Here is an 18,631-nt window from a genome sequence, read left to right as displayed (position 1 = left end):
AAATGGAAACAGTGTCCAGCCCTTTGCAGAAGGCTCTAGATGAGTCCATGGCTGTAGTGGAGTGGGCTTTAATTTTTGAGGTTAGTTGTTTGCCATGGTAGGTGTAATAAAAGAAGATGGCCCTGGAATTCCAGGCAGAAATGGTCTATTTTGTCACAGTCTCCTTTTACCCCAGAACTTTGGGAAAAGCAAACAATTGTTCTGATTTTCTAAGGGACTTGGTCTTGTCAAGATATAATCTTAGTTGTCTGTTGTCTGTGAACAGCAAGGGAATGCAGGACTTTCACTGTCATTCTGGTGATATGGAAGAAAGGTGATGAAGTGAATATACTGGTTCAGGGACAGCTCACTGACCACCCTCTAGGCATGAAGGAAAGGTTGGTCCAAGAAAAGGTGGGATGGCCAAGAGGGTCTGGTGCTCGGACACACTCCTGGCTGATGTCAGGGCCTTGTATACAAAAAATATGTACAGTCTTCCAAGTGCAGTATTTTAGGGAGGCTTCTGATGCGGGTTCAAAAGGAGCAGCATTGAGCTTCTGTAAAACGTAGTTCAGGTCCCAAAGGGGTGGAACTGGCCTCCTGGGGGGCCTGAGGTGCAGTACTCTCTTAAGGAATAACTTCACTGGAAGTCAGGAGGCAACAGGATGGTCAAGAGACAGACAAGCCAAAAAAGCAGTTAGGTGGGCCTGAACAGAAGAATATGCCAGCCCTGCTTGCAACAATTCACACAGGTAGGACTGTGCTAAAGGGAGCTCCCCTTGAAATGGGTCTAGCTGTCTTTAAAGACACCAGATGGAGAACCTTTTCCATTTGGGCAAATAAGATCTCCTAGTATTGGGTTTCCCGGCCTCCTCTGCAGGACATTAAGCACATCCTCGGTGTAAAGCTGTCTGAAAAAGATCAAAACTCTATAACCCACAGGGTTAGGTTCAGAGATTCCAAGTGGGGATGGATTAGGAATCCCTTGTCCTGTGTGAGAAGGTCCATTCTGTAAGGCAACTTATGATGAATGATCCTGGATAAATGCAGAAGGAGGGGGAACAAATGCTGTCTTGGCCAAAACTGTGTCACCAATAAGATTTTTGGTTTGTCCTGCTGAATGTTCAACAGGACATTTTGTAGAAATGGGAAGGGGGGGAATGGAGAGAGAAGAATCCCCTTCCATAACACAGAAAAGGTGTCCGTTGCTCTAGCTAGGGGGCTGGGTCCCCTAGTACAAAGGAGTGAAAGTTGTCTGTTCAGAGGGGAGACAAATAGATCTATTTCTGGAGTACCTCACTTATGGACTACGTCCAGGAACACATCTCTGTGTAGCATCCATTCGTGAGATTGTGACATGGACCTGCTCAAGGTGCCTGCCCGAGTGTTCTGAGCTGACGGAATATAGACTGCCTGCAGGGTGACTCCATGTTGGGCGGCCAATTCCCAAGTCCGCATAGCAAGTAAGATTTTGTTGCCCCCCCCCCCTTTGCTGACATATTAGAGAACTGTAGTGTTGTCTGTTAACAGCTTCAGGGGGCTTTGCTTCAGAATGTGTTGAAAGGCTCTCAGAGCAAAGATGATGGCACTCAATTCTCGGATTTTGATGAGCTCCCGCTTGAAGGGACCTGTCCATGTGCCTTGCACCTTCAAGATGCCTATAGCAGCCCCCTAGCCCACGTCTGTGGCATCTGTGTACATCTCCTGGACTGAGGTAAGAGGCTGTAATGGAAGTCCTAGGTTGAGAGAGACTTGATTCAATCACCAAAGGATCTCCTTCCATAAGCATGGTAGGAAGGGAATGTTGTGGTCCAAGGGGTGGGAGTGTTGGGTCCATATGGACCCTTGGTACCACTGAAGTTTTCTCATGTGTAGTCTTGACAATGGCAACATGGGTATGGTGAAGACCATATATCCAAGGAGTGTGAGATATTGTCTCGCTGTCATAGCAGAGGACAAACAGCAAGTATTGCTTCAGGTTTCCACTTTTTGGGGTGGAAGGTATGCCCTCATGACATATGTCCTTATTCTGCACTCCAGGAAAACTTGATCCTAGGAGGGGTTTGGTTTGGACATCAGGAAACTGATGATGAACCCCAGGGAATGCAGGACAGAGATGACTTTTTGGAGATGGATATGTAGGGAAGTGGAGCAACCTGCTTGGATCAGGAAGTCATCCAGGTATGGAAACATATGAATTCCTTGGACACTGCAATTGACTACCAATGGAGCCAGACACTTGGCGAATATCCGTGGAGCAGTAGATAAAGAGTTTTGAAAAGCTCTGGCACTTTAGCATTGTCCAGAGGTGCATTCTGAAGTTTAGTCCTGATAACAACAGGTAGGGGTTGGAGTCTCAGCCAAGAATACCTTTTAAGCATCATAGCTGCATCTGACAGAGTTGTCACTTGAAAGGACAAGGAGATAAGGCTAGATACCTAAGACTTAGAAGGAGAGTCTAGGAGATCAGCAAAAAGTTTGGAAACCTGGGAGAAAAGGGCCAGGGCATACTTAAACATGTGTGTCTGGTAATCAACCTCCCTAAAAGCCTAAATGGCAAAGGTGTAGACTTTTTTGCCAATGCGTTCCATGGTCTTACTGTCCTTATCAGTAGGAAGGACAGAGGTGGAGGGAAGTAATCTGGAGGGCTTATCTAGAGAGACTGAAACCATGCCAGGGTCTGCAACACTGCATTTAATCAAAAATTTGCCCCCTTCTGGGACCTTACAAAACCAGTCAGGCCTTTGAGGGGCTGGTGGTTGGGAATAAGGGTTTGTAGAGGCTGCATTGAAGGTGTCCAAAAAGGCAGGTAAGACTGCACGGATGGCAGAAGATAAAGGGGTGTCCACTGAGTTCATATTACCTCTTTTGAACCTGTGATATTTCAGATGAATCATACTTAAAAAAAACTCTCATTTTAGAGATGGTTTCACCAAAGATGAGGCCCTCTCCTGCAGAATCTGCCTCAGCAGAAGCCTCCTCGGGGGAGCCATACCCAAGAGGAGAGAGCAACCGAGAGGTATAGGAAAGGGAGACCTCTGAATATAAATCTAAGGGTATTACACCACGTGGTCTGGGAATTAATTTACAACCTCTGGTTAGTCAGACTGATACCACCTTTTTAAGGGAATGGGTTGCGGCCCAAAAGATGGCTTCTACGCACTTTGTTGAAATATTAATGGGTTATTATGAACATAGTGTTGCTCAGTCACATCTTAGAAGTTACAAAAGTATGTGATGAGGTTAAATCATTTGAAAATCAGTCTATGTTTGAAACCAGTTTTCAAAGGTTAAACACGGATCTTACTAAAATTGAGAAACAACTAAAGGAGAGAAAATTCCATAAATTCAGTAGAGATATTAGGGATTACAAGCAAGGTAAACCATTTGGTCAATAGAAGAATGCAACATTTTCTAACCGTGATTTAGTATACAATCCTGGAAAAAGAAAAAGGCAAAAGTCTATTCTTAAAAAAAAAAAAAAAAACAACAGTACCAGGGAAGCTTCTGGGAAGGATTCATCCTCCGTAACAGACAATGAATATGAACACTGACAAGAGTCACCAGTCCCCAAAAAACGAAGTTTGGATAACCCTTTAGGGTTACAAAAAGGGGGTGGAAGAAAGCATAAATCAGGTTCCCAGTTTAAAAAGGTTGTTATACCTACTTATACCACAAAAAGTACTAATTGTAATATACATAAACATCTCTTCAATATCTTTATCTGATGTGGAAATATAACTACTGAAAAAGGGACTGAATTTTGTGCCTTTTATTTTTTCTTTCTTTCTTTTTTTTTTTTTTTTTTTTTTTTGTGCCCGAGGATGTTTTTATACCCCTGCCGCACTGATGCCAGGGAAGAAGCGACGACAACCGACGCCAGACCTAGACTTTGGAATTCGGCCGACCGAAGACCCGCCTGACGGCAGGATAACCCATCTATAATGACTGCAGCTGTATGCACGATGAACATCAGTACCTGCTACACCTAACTTGCCTGGTTCCATATGTTCCTCCAAGTGAACGGCCACTGGGGGCACATCAGGTGGAGGAGGTGCAGCAATAGGTTCAGGCCTGGAAACTTTGGCCTTTTTTGGTGGCTTGATGGTCTGACCGGACGGCCCTTCCACAGCCAGATGTTAAAGATGCTGGTTTTCTAAGTAGATGTTTAGGGTGTGCAGATGGTATCAAGGAGTCTTGGGAACAACAGCCTGACAAATCTCACCAGTTTTATGGTCGTGGTTGGGCCCTAGACAGAAAAGGCAGAGGTCATAGGTGTCTTTATGAGGGATCTGACGTCTGCACCTACACTTTCCTTTCTTGGATGACATGAATCTAAGCAGGCATGCAGTGACCAAAGAGAGAAGAAGGAAACGGCCCCAACAGGGTACTTATCTTTAAATTCAAAGATCTGATGGCAAAAATGGCAGGAAGAGCTGATGTTGAAATGGTGGCAGAGAAGTTCTGAGGAAAAGGACATGCAGACATCACTTATGGCCCACGCATCCTATGGCCAATGTCAGACATCCCACGTACCTTGCAGTGACTAAACCTTTTGTATACTGGAATGACGTTAAGAGTAGCTAAGCAGAGGATACACCAAAGGTTATGAATACTGCAACATACGAATAGAAGGACATCTAGTTGTTCCAAAAATTTGGCACCAACTCGACAAAAATGCCACAATCAACTTGGAAGTGTCCACTTTATGTCCCTTCTCATTGGCATTCAAACATTTGGGCACTCACTTGACTGACAGCTGCTGCATACCCAGATGCTCATGGATTATAAACCAAACACGTTCCCTGGATATCTGCAGTGTCTCAGCAACTGTTTAGCAGATGTTCTCCAATCTGCTAAAATCAGGTCATGGACATGGTTAACAAGTTAAGGAGTTGACACTGTTTGAGGCCTCCCAAACCTTGCTGCATCTTCAGTCTGGAAATCTCCATGCTGAAAGTTTGTACAACACCTCTTCACAGGTGTCTAAGAAGGGCACTTGTCACTCAACATTTGCACCATACATTCATGGATTTCCTTTGGAGTTTTCTTCTGCAGGAATAGGAAGCCATGACGACTTGTAGCTCCGCACTTGAAAATTCCACACTTTTTGGCGATATGGTTCAATCAATGATCCGAAACAACGTCAAACATAGCATTATGATTCTGCAAATTGGCACTTTGAGATAAAATAACCCTCTTCAGCTACGGAAGCAAAATAACATTCAGAATTCAGAAAGTTGGTCGGGCTTAGAACTTTTCAGCACACCCTTGTATTTTTACTTGTCTAGTTACTGCTGAGTGGATTAGCCCCACTAAGCTAGAAGCCTCTTTTCAGGGGAGAGCCAAGGTGGCATTTATACTGCTATGGGAAATTTTGCCAGGATATTGGGGAACTCCCCCCCCCACTCTTTTCGATAGATGCTATGGGATCTTTTACATCCACCAGAGCTACCATGAATGCAAGATAAGACCTCAGTACAACAGCTCATCCAAACGAAGACGCACTGAGTGCAGCACCCTCCTTACGCCGCACTGCAGTATAAGCAATTCTTCTAACATGTGTGGGAATAGAACCCACAGCCTTCTGCACCAAAGGTAAGTGTGCTACACATTGCCATGGACACTGTTAAGGATAAGTTTGTAACAATGCATACACTACAAAACAATGGTACCAACCAAACAAAAAATGCTTCTAGTAACATTTCTGGCTCACTTTTCTGAACCTCTGCCTCCCAATGCCTGTGCAGATAAATGAAGCTCCTTTTATGTTATCAAAGCAATACTGCTGCTCCCCAGAAATTATGCCAGTGGCATTGCTCAATACCTGTGCCAGTTAGCACCAGGCATACACCTTCGTGAGTGGCCCATCAGGCACTTCTTAAAACCCCTATGCAGGAAGAATAGAAAACTCATGCAGGTGCCTTTTGCCACTACCACATGTAGCCATGGACACTCAAGTAATAATAATGGTAACCCCATGCAGATGGGCACACAACTGTATATCATGTCACATGGTGCGGTGCTATACTGCAAAACTTCATGCATATACATACCATGTGCAGAGATACTTTTTAGCACAAGGCATTTCACCTCTGTATGTACAAGTCTCACACTAATATGTATGGGTACTGCACAGTGCATAGGCAGCAACTCACGACAACTATCATTATCTGGATTCATATGCAAAACCACCTTGCTATTTACCATTTGCATGATATAAAAAACACTGCCTTGTACAACGGCACTTACAACTGTGTGACTAGAACAGACTAGACTATTCTGAGTAAACACAAAGAGGATGAGCAACATTACAAAGTTAAGAAGGGAGCCTTTCAAGACAAAAAAAACTTATCCTTAACTATAATCCCTGTGGTAGCAATCTGGGAAATAAGGTGCGCGTTTTGTCTGTGTAGCTGGAAAAGGATACATTTGTCTAGCACATTAGTGTCTGGTTGTGTATGGGTTGGGGAAAAACTAAACAGGGGATACTGTTGAAATTACATGTCAAATGGAGTGGGGGAAGGCCACAGGACATTTTATAGAGGCATGGAGTTTGAGGCTATTTGCAACTGCAGTTACTGACCATGTGTGTGTGTTGGTTGAAATGTGGTCATAATTACATGTGTGTTAGAGTGTAGCATTTACTTTTATTGAATAACTTTGTTTTTCTTAGTTGTACGGGTACAGACACGGTCAGTCAAATTAGGCAACAGCTAGAAAAATTCAATGGCCAGAATAATGTACAATAAGCCACACACACACACACCCACAACACATCTTTTCATACAAGCATTACTGAATTCAGATTTGGCAGGAAATGATGCAGGATATGAATGTTGTGGACAGTCATAATAGGTCTCATCAATTTGATGGAGGGTTAGCAATACGATGTTCTATGCAAAGAAGAGCCATAAGAATGTGCAGTTGATAGGTCCAACCACTGGCAATGGGCCAACACAGAAGCAGCTGACAGAGGTCAAAGAGCTTTTTTTGATGGCATTCTCTGGCCAACAGGATCAGTCCATCACATCATACATGGAGGTGGACTTGGCTGTGGAAGCAGGCCTGGCACCACCCACCTGTGTAAACATTATGGTAGACTACAGTACACATCACTGCACGTCTGAAGAAAGGGACTGACCAAGGCCAACCTACACATCTGTCCTTAGAGCCACCTCTCGTCTGAAACAAAGTATGTCTTCCAACATACCGAATAACACTGTCTGCACGAGTAATAGTATTAGTACCATTGGAAAATATGGAGACGTGTGTGCGGGCTGACAATGGAGTCCGGTGTTTTCATACTTTCACAAGTTCCAGTGCTGGTAGGTCCAGCACAACAGGACCACACAGGAGTGACATTAACAGAGCATGTGTGGTTGAGAACAATGGCATCATGCAAATGGCATGGTCTGCTGACAGTGCTACTGCCAGTAAATCTACAGAGGAAAGGGCAACTAACATCCACCAGTACAGAGGCCCCTGTAGAGACAGTGCAGGAGTACCTAACCTCACCACAGCAAGGCAGACATCCTGTTCCTGAAAGCCTCACACAGGTTTCACCTCTGTCACCACCTCACCCAGCAGCTCTAAGGTAGGCATACCCACCATGAGGGGGAGGGACAGGGGAGTTCAGCAAAGCCATGATTCTGGGACCATCTCTGATGCAACTGCAACACTGGAAATCAACCAGCAGATGTGTAGGTCAGTCTATTCCCAGAGAGCTGCTAAGTACAGCACTCGAGATATTAAGTGTGCTCTGTGGTTTGTACTAGGACCTGCGTCAACTGCACAGTGACCTGGAGTGCAGGCATGGAGAGAAGGTGCTACTGTGATTGCTGGTGACAAATGTTGTTTCATAGGTGCACCCATGAGGCAGTGCAACCAGCATCTGGTCTGTACCCTCAAGTCAAGCAGTCTGTGGCTGCAGAAGGATCAAGACTAAAAGCGGTCTGGCACAGAGTGCCCTATATCAGACTACAAAGACCACTGATAAGGTGGAACCAGTGCTGCCTGCAAGCACATAGCCTGTTACCCTTAGTCATGTACATTGTTGCCCATTGGGTTCAATATAAGGGACATCTCTTCAGAGTCATGCAGCTGTACTCCTTCCCTGGTATGGAATGGATCCAGTCCTGTTATCAAAGTCCACTTTGTTGGATTATGGTAACAGTCATGTCAATGGCAGGTAGCAGCAAAACCCCATCAAGAGAGGATGTGATCCGACTCCCCAAAACCTCCCAAGAGTTTTCCTCTTCCTGTGACCCCATCCTGCATTACAGCTGTGCAGTCACCTGTCACTGCATTTCGCAAACCTGTGCAAATGATGACTGTGCCCTGCCCAACCCTCATCTGTGAAGTTATGGTAATATCTGGTGTACAGTGTGGGGAGACCGTGCACTGCTCTGCATAGCCTGGGTGTGACAATGCATGCAGCTACAGTCTATGCATGACCCGTAATTGCAGACCATATGTCTCTGACAGCTGCTGCTGTGGATTGAACCATCCTGTGTCTCAGCTGTGGCTCTGCTGCTGTATGTTACTCCATTGGCTTTCCAACCTGCCCTCCTGCTGCTTCTGAGACTTGTATGGGATGTCCTGCCATGACTTCCAGCTACTGATCCATCTGTCAGCACAGCACCATGTTTTGCAGCATGGCACACAACAGATATCTTGCTGCACATGTCTGGACTACATTGCAGTGCCCCTCCAGAGGTTTCTAAACATCTCTGTAGCATCCCTTCAGTAGTCTGAACAAACATTCCACTATGTATTGGGTTTCAGGGTGAGCAGTATTACAGAAAATCTCCTGCATAGTCTGAGGGCTATGCATCAAGAAAAGATCAGCTTGGATTTTACAACTAGGACAACAGAAGCATTTTCATTCCCTAACAGAATAAGGTTAATTGGGAAGACACATGAAGGGTCAGAGGCAAGAATTACATTGGCAGGGTTCTTCTCTGATAAGATGTGTTTGAAAAGAGGAATCGAGCAGAGGTGTTCTCGTTCCCCTTTGTTATTTGCTTTACATTTAGAACCAATGGCAAATAAAATAAAGACCTCACAAATTCAAGGATATATCTGATATGGTAACAAAAAAGTCAGCTTTATTTGCAGACTCAATAACCATATTTAGGGGGACATGATAAGATGAAGTATTTAGGAGTATGGATTAAAAAGGATTGAGTTATGGCATGTGAGAAGAGCCCAAACAAAAGATGATACAAAAATTGAGAAACCGGAGCCACTGTAATATGAATATATACAAGCAGTGAAAATGCTTTAGGTCTCTTAAGTTTTATATGCAGGCCAGGCATATTGTTATCAACCAGAAGAGAAGTTGTGACCAATAATTAACAGAAATGAAGTAATATATTTGTGAGGTGAAGAGGGCAAGGGGTAAGTAGAATAAGCTGATCTTTCCCATAGAAAAAGGTATCTGAGAATTACTTGAGCTGTATGATATTTTAAAGCTACTCAGCTAAGGTTCACATACATAACTCAAGCAGAAAGTTATAAATTGAAGGGGAAAGGAATGGTGATGAAAAATGTGGAGAGTGAGTTCAAGAAATAAGGATACAGAAGGATTGTGTATGTAGACAGAACCTCAGGGGGGGGGGGGTTAAAGGAGATTTTGCCAATAGGGATGACAGTAAGTAGGAGAATAGAGAGAATGGGCAAGGGGGGGGGGGCTGGAATTTACTGGGAAAAATTGGCAAAGAAATCAAGGTACTGGGAGCAAATAACCAGAGATGGAAAGGCAACAAACTGGGATGAGGCCAAGCAGAAGTTTGGGCTGCAGATTAGAGACTGCCTTGCCTATCAGGGATTGCCATCAGAGTACAAGCAAAGAGAAAGGGTTAGAGGAGTGCTCAGTGAAGACCACCTCTGCTAAGTTTTTAGTAAAGTCTAGAACAAAAGCTGTTTTTTAAAAAATGGATAATTAGTAGGGCATATACAATACTGTACAAGAACTATAAGAATCAATCAGAGGAGATTACAAAAGATTGGGAAGAGACTGACTGGAAAAACAATGCAGAAGGGAACAAGATGCTAACATCAGTACGGCTCCAAAGTATGCAACAAAGACCAGAAGAGTTAGGATTTTTGCCTGCAAGTATTTGCATACATATTTTATACCCCAAGCAGACTTCAGAGAATTTTTTTCTCAGACAGCAAATGCTAGATGTGCGAAGGAAGAATGGGATAACTGGAAACATTTCTGTGAATAAAAAGCTGGAAAACTTTAAAAATTCCTTACAAAATACGATCAGAAATGTTGGAGGACAAAATAACAATTAAGAAAATAATTCTTTTGAACTGGGACACTAGCTCTGAATTACACAGACATGGTAGGAACTCAAGTTTAAAGCTACTGGCTGCCAAAAAACAATTACTAGAAAATGGAAATCAAAAATAAATCAACTTGAACTAAAGTACTGGAGATAAAAGAACTGGTGGTGTGATCTTTAGTAATGAGAAGGAAAAATGCACAGAAATTATTGGAATATGGGCAATATATCCAGACTGATGTTCACAAGGAGCGAGACTTAAGGAAGCCAGGAATTAAGCTATTTTTGTTAGACAGAATGCTATTTGTTAAAAAGAAAGAAAACATATGTAATGTATAATGAATGAAAAATGTTACTATTGCTTGGTTTCTTTTCTTTTAATGTGTGTGTGTGTGTGTGTGTGTGTGTGTGTGTGTGTGTGTGTGTGTGTGTGTGTGTGTGTGTGTGTGTGTGTTTTATGAGATAGTTTAATAAAGATGTTAAAAAGTAAGCAACCAGGGCTCTAGGGCACATCTGGCATCACCTGCAACACACAAACAAAACATTTTATGTGGCCTGTGCCCAACATACTTGCATGTACAGGCCTGTTCATTTGGTATGCATGTGCTCCTACCAACTAGCTGACCTTGTGAGAAGTCTCCTTGCCGAATTACTGGTATACGCCAGATTATGTAATACTAGCAAATTGTGTGCACTGCCAGTGTATGCCAGGGGCACATTATAAATAATGCCCTGGGTACTATAGATCAGTTGGCAGTTCAGGGACTGGAAGCCCTTACTATTTATATATCTCTGGTCAACAGGACCAGGTGGGGCCTTGATAAATACAAGGGTACAATCTATGGCGCTCAAGATCCGTCATACATTCCATAAATCTTGGAGGTCAAAATGGCTAAGCAAGGTTGTACAATGCCCCTTTTCTTGCTTCTTTGAATAGGTCTACCATATTGGGCCCTTCATTTACATATTGTGCGGCTCATTTGCACAAGGTCTTTCATTACTTATTACGTACTCACTGGCATGTGCTACATACTGCTCTATTTCAACCACCGCACAGCCAAGCAATGTCTTACAACTGCCCACACCCTCCTCAAGGCCCCTGCCTGTGTTATTTTGCATTGCACACTGCACTAGTAATCAAGGATATCCAGCCTAAATCTTTAAACCAGAGCACTTCTAAGAGAGCACAACAAAAGTGCGAGGGTGATGGAAAAAAGCCTAAGATGGAGAAGGGATATGGAAAATTAGAAAATCTTGGCAAATAAAGAAAAAACTGGAAAGGGATGACTTGTAAGTCAGTAAGATAAACATCCAAAGTACAAAAAGAAAAGAACTAGCAACTCAGAAATTTTAAGTCAAGATAGTGAAAAAATACCTAAAGCCATTTTGCAGATGTGAACACTTAAAAGCGTAAAAAATATCTGGAGAAGATGCTTGTCTGACAAGTATAATGTGGATAAAAGGGAAGGACTACAACAACCTGGAAAAGTTCTAGATGTCAAGCACGCTAAACACTTGACAGAAACTCCTCATCTCACACCTATAACTCTGTACTCTTTAGGTATTCAGTGTTTTTTTTTTGTAGTGGATGGTAGAAATCACTAAGTACTTAAGAAAAAAAAAAGTGCGACTGAAAACATCCAACACCACAGGTTGTACAGTCAGAAAACATAATGCAATCCAAGGGATCTGCAATGGTTAACAGCAACCAGTGTAAAAATCTTTTTTGGATTTAAATTACATTAAAAAATCCAGAAAGGCTTTGTGCTGCATACAGACTCACTCCAGGTCTACGCAAACCAAGATAATATTTTTACTCTACAGCACAGAATTAATATGACCTCTTATGCCAATAAGTACTGAGATTTCTTAAAATAACCTCATTTTACAAAGCATTTTTATGATGCACTGAGAAAGAATGTACCTTAAGTATGCCAAGTTTGTACTCTACTGTCATTTGTTGGTATCCTTTCTGCTCCAGCTCCCAGGCGAGAGTACGGTTGAAATCTTGGCACATCTGCAAGGGGAAAGGATACACAATTTAAAGGGTCTGCAATTGTAAATTCTGCTATACAACAGTATAATCAGCAAAAATAGTTTTATCTGTAAAATAGTTATATTTTCCAAACCAGAAGCAAGAGAACTCAGCAATTCATCCAACACTCAACATACAAGGAGTTCTAAATTCTACAATCAACATAAAGTTAGCTTTCACAAAATAATGAAATCAGAATGGCATTTTTTTAACATAAAGAACTCTAAACTATCACTGAACTCTGTCTTAACTTAGGAAGGTTAATGTCTAGGACAAATATTTTTAATTAACACTTTTTTGATTTTTCAGGAATGAAAAGCAGGAAGAATAGCTGCACACTCTTACAGTTAACAGTGGCTCTTCAACAGAACCACTTGCTTCAACACTGGACCCACAAATGCTTTATTTAGTGGGGAGGGGCAATGCATACTGTACCTATGTTACTGACAGAGTCAGAAGAGAGAACAAAATGCGACTCCCTCACACTGGTGTGAGATTCTTACTAGATGGTCTATGCACATTAACGTTTTTGGGCAAAACTATCTGTATACCCTAAAAGGGTAAATGAAACAATCCCTTTCCATCTCCAAATTTTATGATTTGCTCACAAATGGAAACTTTTTTGTTTTAGTTACAATCACAGCTGTGAATGTATGTACCAACCAAATGAACTGTTCCAAGTGGTAACAGCAAACTCACAAAACCTCCAGAGGGGTGAGGGCACCTCTGCTGACAAAACATGCTTCAAAATAATGTACAAAGGAAACAGTTCTTTACATAACTAGAACTTGCTTTTACTCTAAAACATTAAAAAAGACAGCTGTTATGGTGATTTCCTCCAGCAACATCGAAGAGCATCTCTTACTAAATTCTATGCTCTACCTTTGCTTCTGTCTATATATTGTGCATTATGCAACACACACGTGCATACTGCTCAAAGTCTGATGAGCAGCATGTACTGCTTCCAAAGAGACAGCTATTTTTTTTTCTATTACTGACTGGCAGTTATTCAGTTGGAGTCTGAAATGTCAGATGCAGGATTCAGGGATAACTGTGTGATTTATGAGGTCAGAAGCTCTCATACCTGACTGCTTAAGTTCATATGATTAAAACTACTCTTTTATTGCCAAATGGTGCAATTTCATCAAAGAGCACAGCAACTGAAGATAAAGCACTTGCGTTCAAGCAATGGTTGACTTGTAATTACACAGATATCTACATGAAGGAACGGACCAAAGATAAAAGTAGGTTTGGCTATTTATTTAAAAGCTGAAGTTCACTTACTGCTGGCTCCATGTTGCACAGAAATGAAGGTGGACCTATGACCCAGACAACCCATAATCAGTTAAAAAGGCTGGAAGTGGAGGAGCTGACAGTGTGGGTAAATAAGCAGCCGAAGCACTTTGGGACACACCTCTCAATCTTTTAGCAGAAGAATTCCGGAAAAAGTCAAAAACACTAGAATGATAAAGGCCCCAAATCAGGGATGGGTTTTAAATAGTGCTCTTATAAAGTTCATAGAGTAATACGTATTACATTAGCATGCATTTTACAAAGGGTATGAAGTCAAAGTGAAACCTCTGCCATTATTTACAGACTTCAAACCTCAGTGATTTGCCAGAAAACCACACGTTTTATTATGAACAGAGCAAAAATAAGAGCAAAAATGTGGACATGCTCAGAATTCTAGACCATTCAAAAACATGCCTGGGGATAGAAAGGCTTGCCCAGCTCCATCTCGCTGATATCTCCCTACAGGACAACACAATACACTAGGTTCAAACTGTGTCAGTTATATGATGCAAGAACTGATGAGTGTTTTGTCAAATGGGCTCAGCAATGTGATACCTGCTTCAAAATCAGAATGAGGCAAAGCAACTCCAAGCAAATAAAACCAGAGCAATAATACCCTGATGACTGCCTGAATGAAGGTCTCTCCTTGGAGCTGTAAAAAAGGGGAGATGGTTGGGCGGGCAACAGAAATAAAAACTAGCACAAAAATTTCACTTAGATGAATAGTTTCTTTTGATTAATTTGACTGTGGTGCAGTTTGGACCAACAATAATTGGCTTCAGCCTGCTGTGCTATACCATAGTATAATATGTGCACTTTTGACATTATCTTAGAGTCCTAGACTTGACTTCCACAATGTCTATCCTGCCTACTATATGGATCCCTGAGCAACTTTCATTTAACCCACATTCAACACTCTAAGGCTGATCCTGGGAAGAAAAAAGCACTTGTGCCTGTGACTGATTTAAAAACCTATTCAACTGTAAACTTACCTTTAAACTTTTGTATCCAAATAGTACACAGCAATGGACATTAACTTCATGATGTTTTACTTGGAAGTGTTTACATGTGTATTTTTACACTCCAAGCAAAAATTTAGAGAATATTTCCTTGCATAGACAGCATATGTTGCAGGAGTGATGGGAAAGGGAGGCAACTATCAGCATTTTTGGGAAAGTAACAAGTTAGTGGATTTTTTTTAAAAATCTGTTCAGAAATGTTGGTGGAAACAAATGATTGTAACCATTCATATACCTCCTACTGATTATACAAGAACAACCTGCTCTCTACATTAAATCTACCTTAAAATACCATGTATTTAATTATACCAAATACTATGCATACGAGTCTTTCCTTCTGTTCTCCTGTTTTCACATCCTCTTACTTTTGTATTATCCAAGTTTTACTTTCAGTGGAATTCACTGTAAATATCCATCACATACACTATCTGCACTTACATTTTTCCCTCTGTGCTGTTTATTCTCTAAAATTATCATACATATGTTTCTTACTCTGAATTTTTTTATTCTCCTGGATCTTTTCTCCCCTGGCTTCCAATGAAATTGGTTACTATAACCCAGCTGGACATACCCAGTAAACAAATGCACATATTAAAAATTCACAGTATAGACTTTTTAAAATAAAAAAAAAAAAAAAAAAAAGGAAAAAAAAGCATAAGAGGTAGCCACAGCTCTAGTGGTATGGACTTTAGGCTCAGAGAGCAATATATACTTCAGGTAGCAGGACTTGATTCAGTAACACAGTTACTGTGACGAAAATGAAAACACTCATCTGTGTTAGCATGTCTGCCAGGAGATTTATGTATACTCTCAAATTAACTTGTATTGTATATCAGCATATCTAATTGAGAAAATGTAATTAAGTTTTAAATGTCGAGTATTCCCCGTGTTGGAGGAGGAGCTTCTAAAGTACAAACTGTGGAAAATCAGCTGAACAATAGGTGATGCCATTAGAATGTTCCTGGTTACTAAGTGATTAAACATTGACTGACAGAAAAAACATTTTTAAAAAGCTGACTTTCCCCTTTTTTTAATTAATTTATTTATTTATTTTTTAAGTGAGACAGTTGAAACTGCAGTTTGTGAAATACAATCAGTTACAGTGCTGTGTAGTCAGTGGACACCTATGAAAGAGAACTCTCCAAAAACTGTAATCCTGCCTTTTGCCTTGCTGTTATGTTTTAGATTAGAGCAACAATAGTATTCTTTACCTAGATTAGGAAAGCTTGGTTATTAAACTAGAGTTATTTCTAAAATATTGGACTCCTATCTTGCAGTTTAATTTTACATTTCTGGTGATCGAGTTCTGGTGTATTGAAAGCCATCGATTTACATTCTTGTAATGATTTTACTTATTATTAAATGTTTTTCATTACTTTACATTGTGGCTGGAAATCAGTGTTTTTCTTTAGAGATTAGGGAGTGTTTCTACCTGTCTGATACTACCTAGGTCACCTCAAAGGCCTGTTCACTTATGATCACAGCTATAAATTATTTTGATATTTAATTTTCATAACTGGGCATCCCTTTAGAAGGGAATGAAAACACTCTGATTGGTTGCAGCATTACTGTATTAATATGGGGAAGGGACATAGCTGGAAATCTATGTCAGGCTTTCCCAGCAGTGTTTGGATGTGTGAGATTTAAATTTAAGTGTCAGAGGTCTTAAACTAGGACACACTGCTCTGAAGTGTACAACAAGAAAATACATTTTGGGTGGACAGAGGTATACAGTCCAGTCCCAGGAAAATATGCTTAGGGGAAAATTGTGAATATTACTCCTGTTTACGTGACAGTCTCATACTGGAGGCAGTAGTGAAAAGTGAAGCTTCTTAGTTACTGACTCAGGATAGCAAGGGACGTCGCATTTAGTTGGTGGCAGTCTGGTGGGATATAGTTGGACATCACATTTCCTGGAATCAGTGGTGTGGGATTTTTAATTGGATTCAAGTAGCCTGTGGGTGGCTGTCATTAAGGTGTGTGCTCGACAGCCACAAGTTAAACATTCAGAATTTCAATCTGCCACAGTTTTATTTTTTTTTAATAGTGAGACAGTCAGGGATACCAGGCAAGCATGTCAGCAGAAAATTTTAGCAAGCTGACAAAGATCCAGTTGGCGAAGGAGTGTGAAGCCAGAGGATTGGTGCATGCCAAACTGACCAAAGAAGCAAGGATTTCAGCCTTGGTTGCAGCCACAGTTCAGACCAGCCGTTCGGAGGATATCCAGTTTGGTGTTGGTGATGTTCAGCCTGCCAAGACAGGACAGTCCACATTTTTTTCACAGGACCTGAGAATCCATCTGGAGTTAAGGAGATTGGAACTGGAGGCCAAATGTCTTGAACTGGAATCAGCAGAAAGGCTGCACCTGGATACCCAATGACAGGAGGCTGAGGAAAGGGAAAAATCAGTGCCAATATGAAGTGGAAGCCAAACGACTGGAAACTGAAGAGAGACTGCTCCTGGAAGCCCAACAACATGAACAGAAGCCCAAACATCTTGAACTGGAATCAGCAGAGAGACTGAGGCGTTTAGAAGCTGAGGACAAAGAGGGAGAGGGCCAGCATGAAATGGAGCTTCAAACCCTTCGAGAGGGTCATGGAGGTAATGGGGAAGGGAATAACCGGACACTAGAAGCTGAAAAGGTCAGTAAACTTTTTCCTTGGTACAAGGATGGGGATGAGTTTGACAGTTTTATTCATATCTTTGAGAGGATATGTAGATCATATGTTATTGACCATGAGCTCTAGGTTCGGCTCCTGACTCCCTTATTCCACGGTAAAGCTGTTCAAGCTGTAGCAAAGTTAAATGATGTAGATTGTTTGAATTATGATAAAACAAAATGTTGCTTGCTTGACTGTTTCAAACTTACACCTGAAGCTTAGAGAAAAAAAGTTTCGTGAACATGGATGCAAGGCAGATTAAAGTGTACCTGACTATATTGCTGACTTGATTCTTACATTCACAGATGAGTGAGTGAGTGGGTGTCAAGTCACCACTTCTGAGGGACTGGCAGACCTCCTGCTGAGGGAACAAGCCCTCAATCCTTTGCCTGATAACATGAGAGTCTGGTTAGCAGATCGTGAATGCAACTCTGCAGAAGAGTTGGGGAGAAAGAGGGATCTTCTACTTGGCAAGCAGACCACCACTGCATAAGAAAGGGATATCCAGTGTTGCACATGGACATTAGGGAACCCAAGGGGGGCAGTCTAAACCACTCCAACAGAGTACACCAGTAAAGTACAGTTGTGTACCTAGCGACTCCAAAAAGACAAAAACAAACTGATAAAACAAGCAATGGATTCAAACCATCACCAGTAAACCACTGAGCCTTTAAAATAGATAAGATTTATTCGAACTGAAATGCGTTTTATTCCGTACACTTTTCGTTAGAGCCTAAGCTCCAACTTCTTCAGAGAAAATTTCAAACATTTAAACAGCTAGTGCAACATCAATAAATAAACTCTGTGTAATTAAAACCAATTAATCAATTGATCAATTAGGTTTAAATTTAAAAGCACAACGTCACTCCTAAAAATTATTATTATTAGAAAACATCAATTTATAAGTATTTTTTATAAATATAAATATATATATGTAAACGCATGTATTTCAATAAAAAACAGTCTTAAGAATACTTTAAATCTAATGAAATAATTTGAATAGAATGAAAATAAAATAAGATGATGTGAAATAAAATTCCTTGCAAGGGTTCCCTACAGAAACGTACCTTGCAGAAATATATAGCTCTGTTGAACAAACGTGAATTGATGAATTATAGTGTTTATTTGTTTAGAACTAAATACATTTGTTCATGCTGGCGATAGTCTGTATAATAGGGTGCAAAAAGATGTCACGCTATAGGACATATATGAGTGCAAATAGATGTCTCTCTGCAGGACATATATAAAAAACTTATGAATACGATGTACAGTAAATGTACTGCGTACAAAGAGCATGCTGGTTTAATAATTCAATAGATATTTAAAAGGTGTATTTAACCAATAATTGTA

General features: G+C 41.1%; 1 protein-coding gene across 1 annotated transcript in view; it reads right to left on the bottom strand.

Moving 5' to 3' along the window:
* Positions 1-18,631, bottom strand: part of LOC122803258 (remodeling and spacing factor 1-like) — a 713,407-nt gene that overhangs the window by 309,934 nt on the left and 384,842 nt on the right. The window contains 1 exon segment of the mRNA XM_044072851.1: positions 12,199-12,291. Within this exon segment, the coding sequence (XP_043928786.1) occupies positions 12,199-12,291 (93 nt within the window).

The sequence above is a fragment of the Protopterus annectens genome, chromosome 5.part1, assembly GCF_019279795.1.
Source record: "Protopterus annectens isolate FY-2018-M chromosome 5.part1, PAN1.0, whole genome shotgun sequence".
NCBI classification, from domain to species: domain Eukaryota; kingdom Metazoa; phylum Chordata; order Ceratodontiformes; family Protopteridae; genus Protopterus; species Protopterus annectens.
Note: the sequence above shows the minus strand (reverse complement) of the source record. Positions and strands in the feature narration are given on the sequence as shown.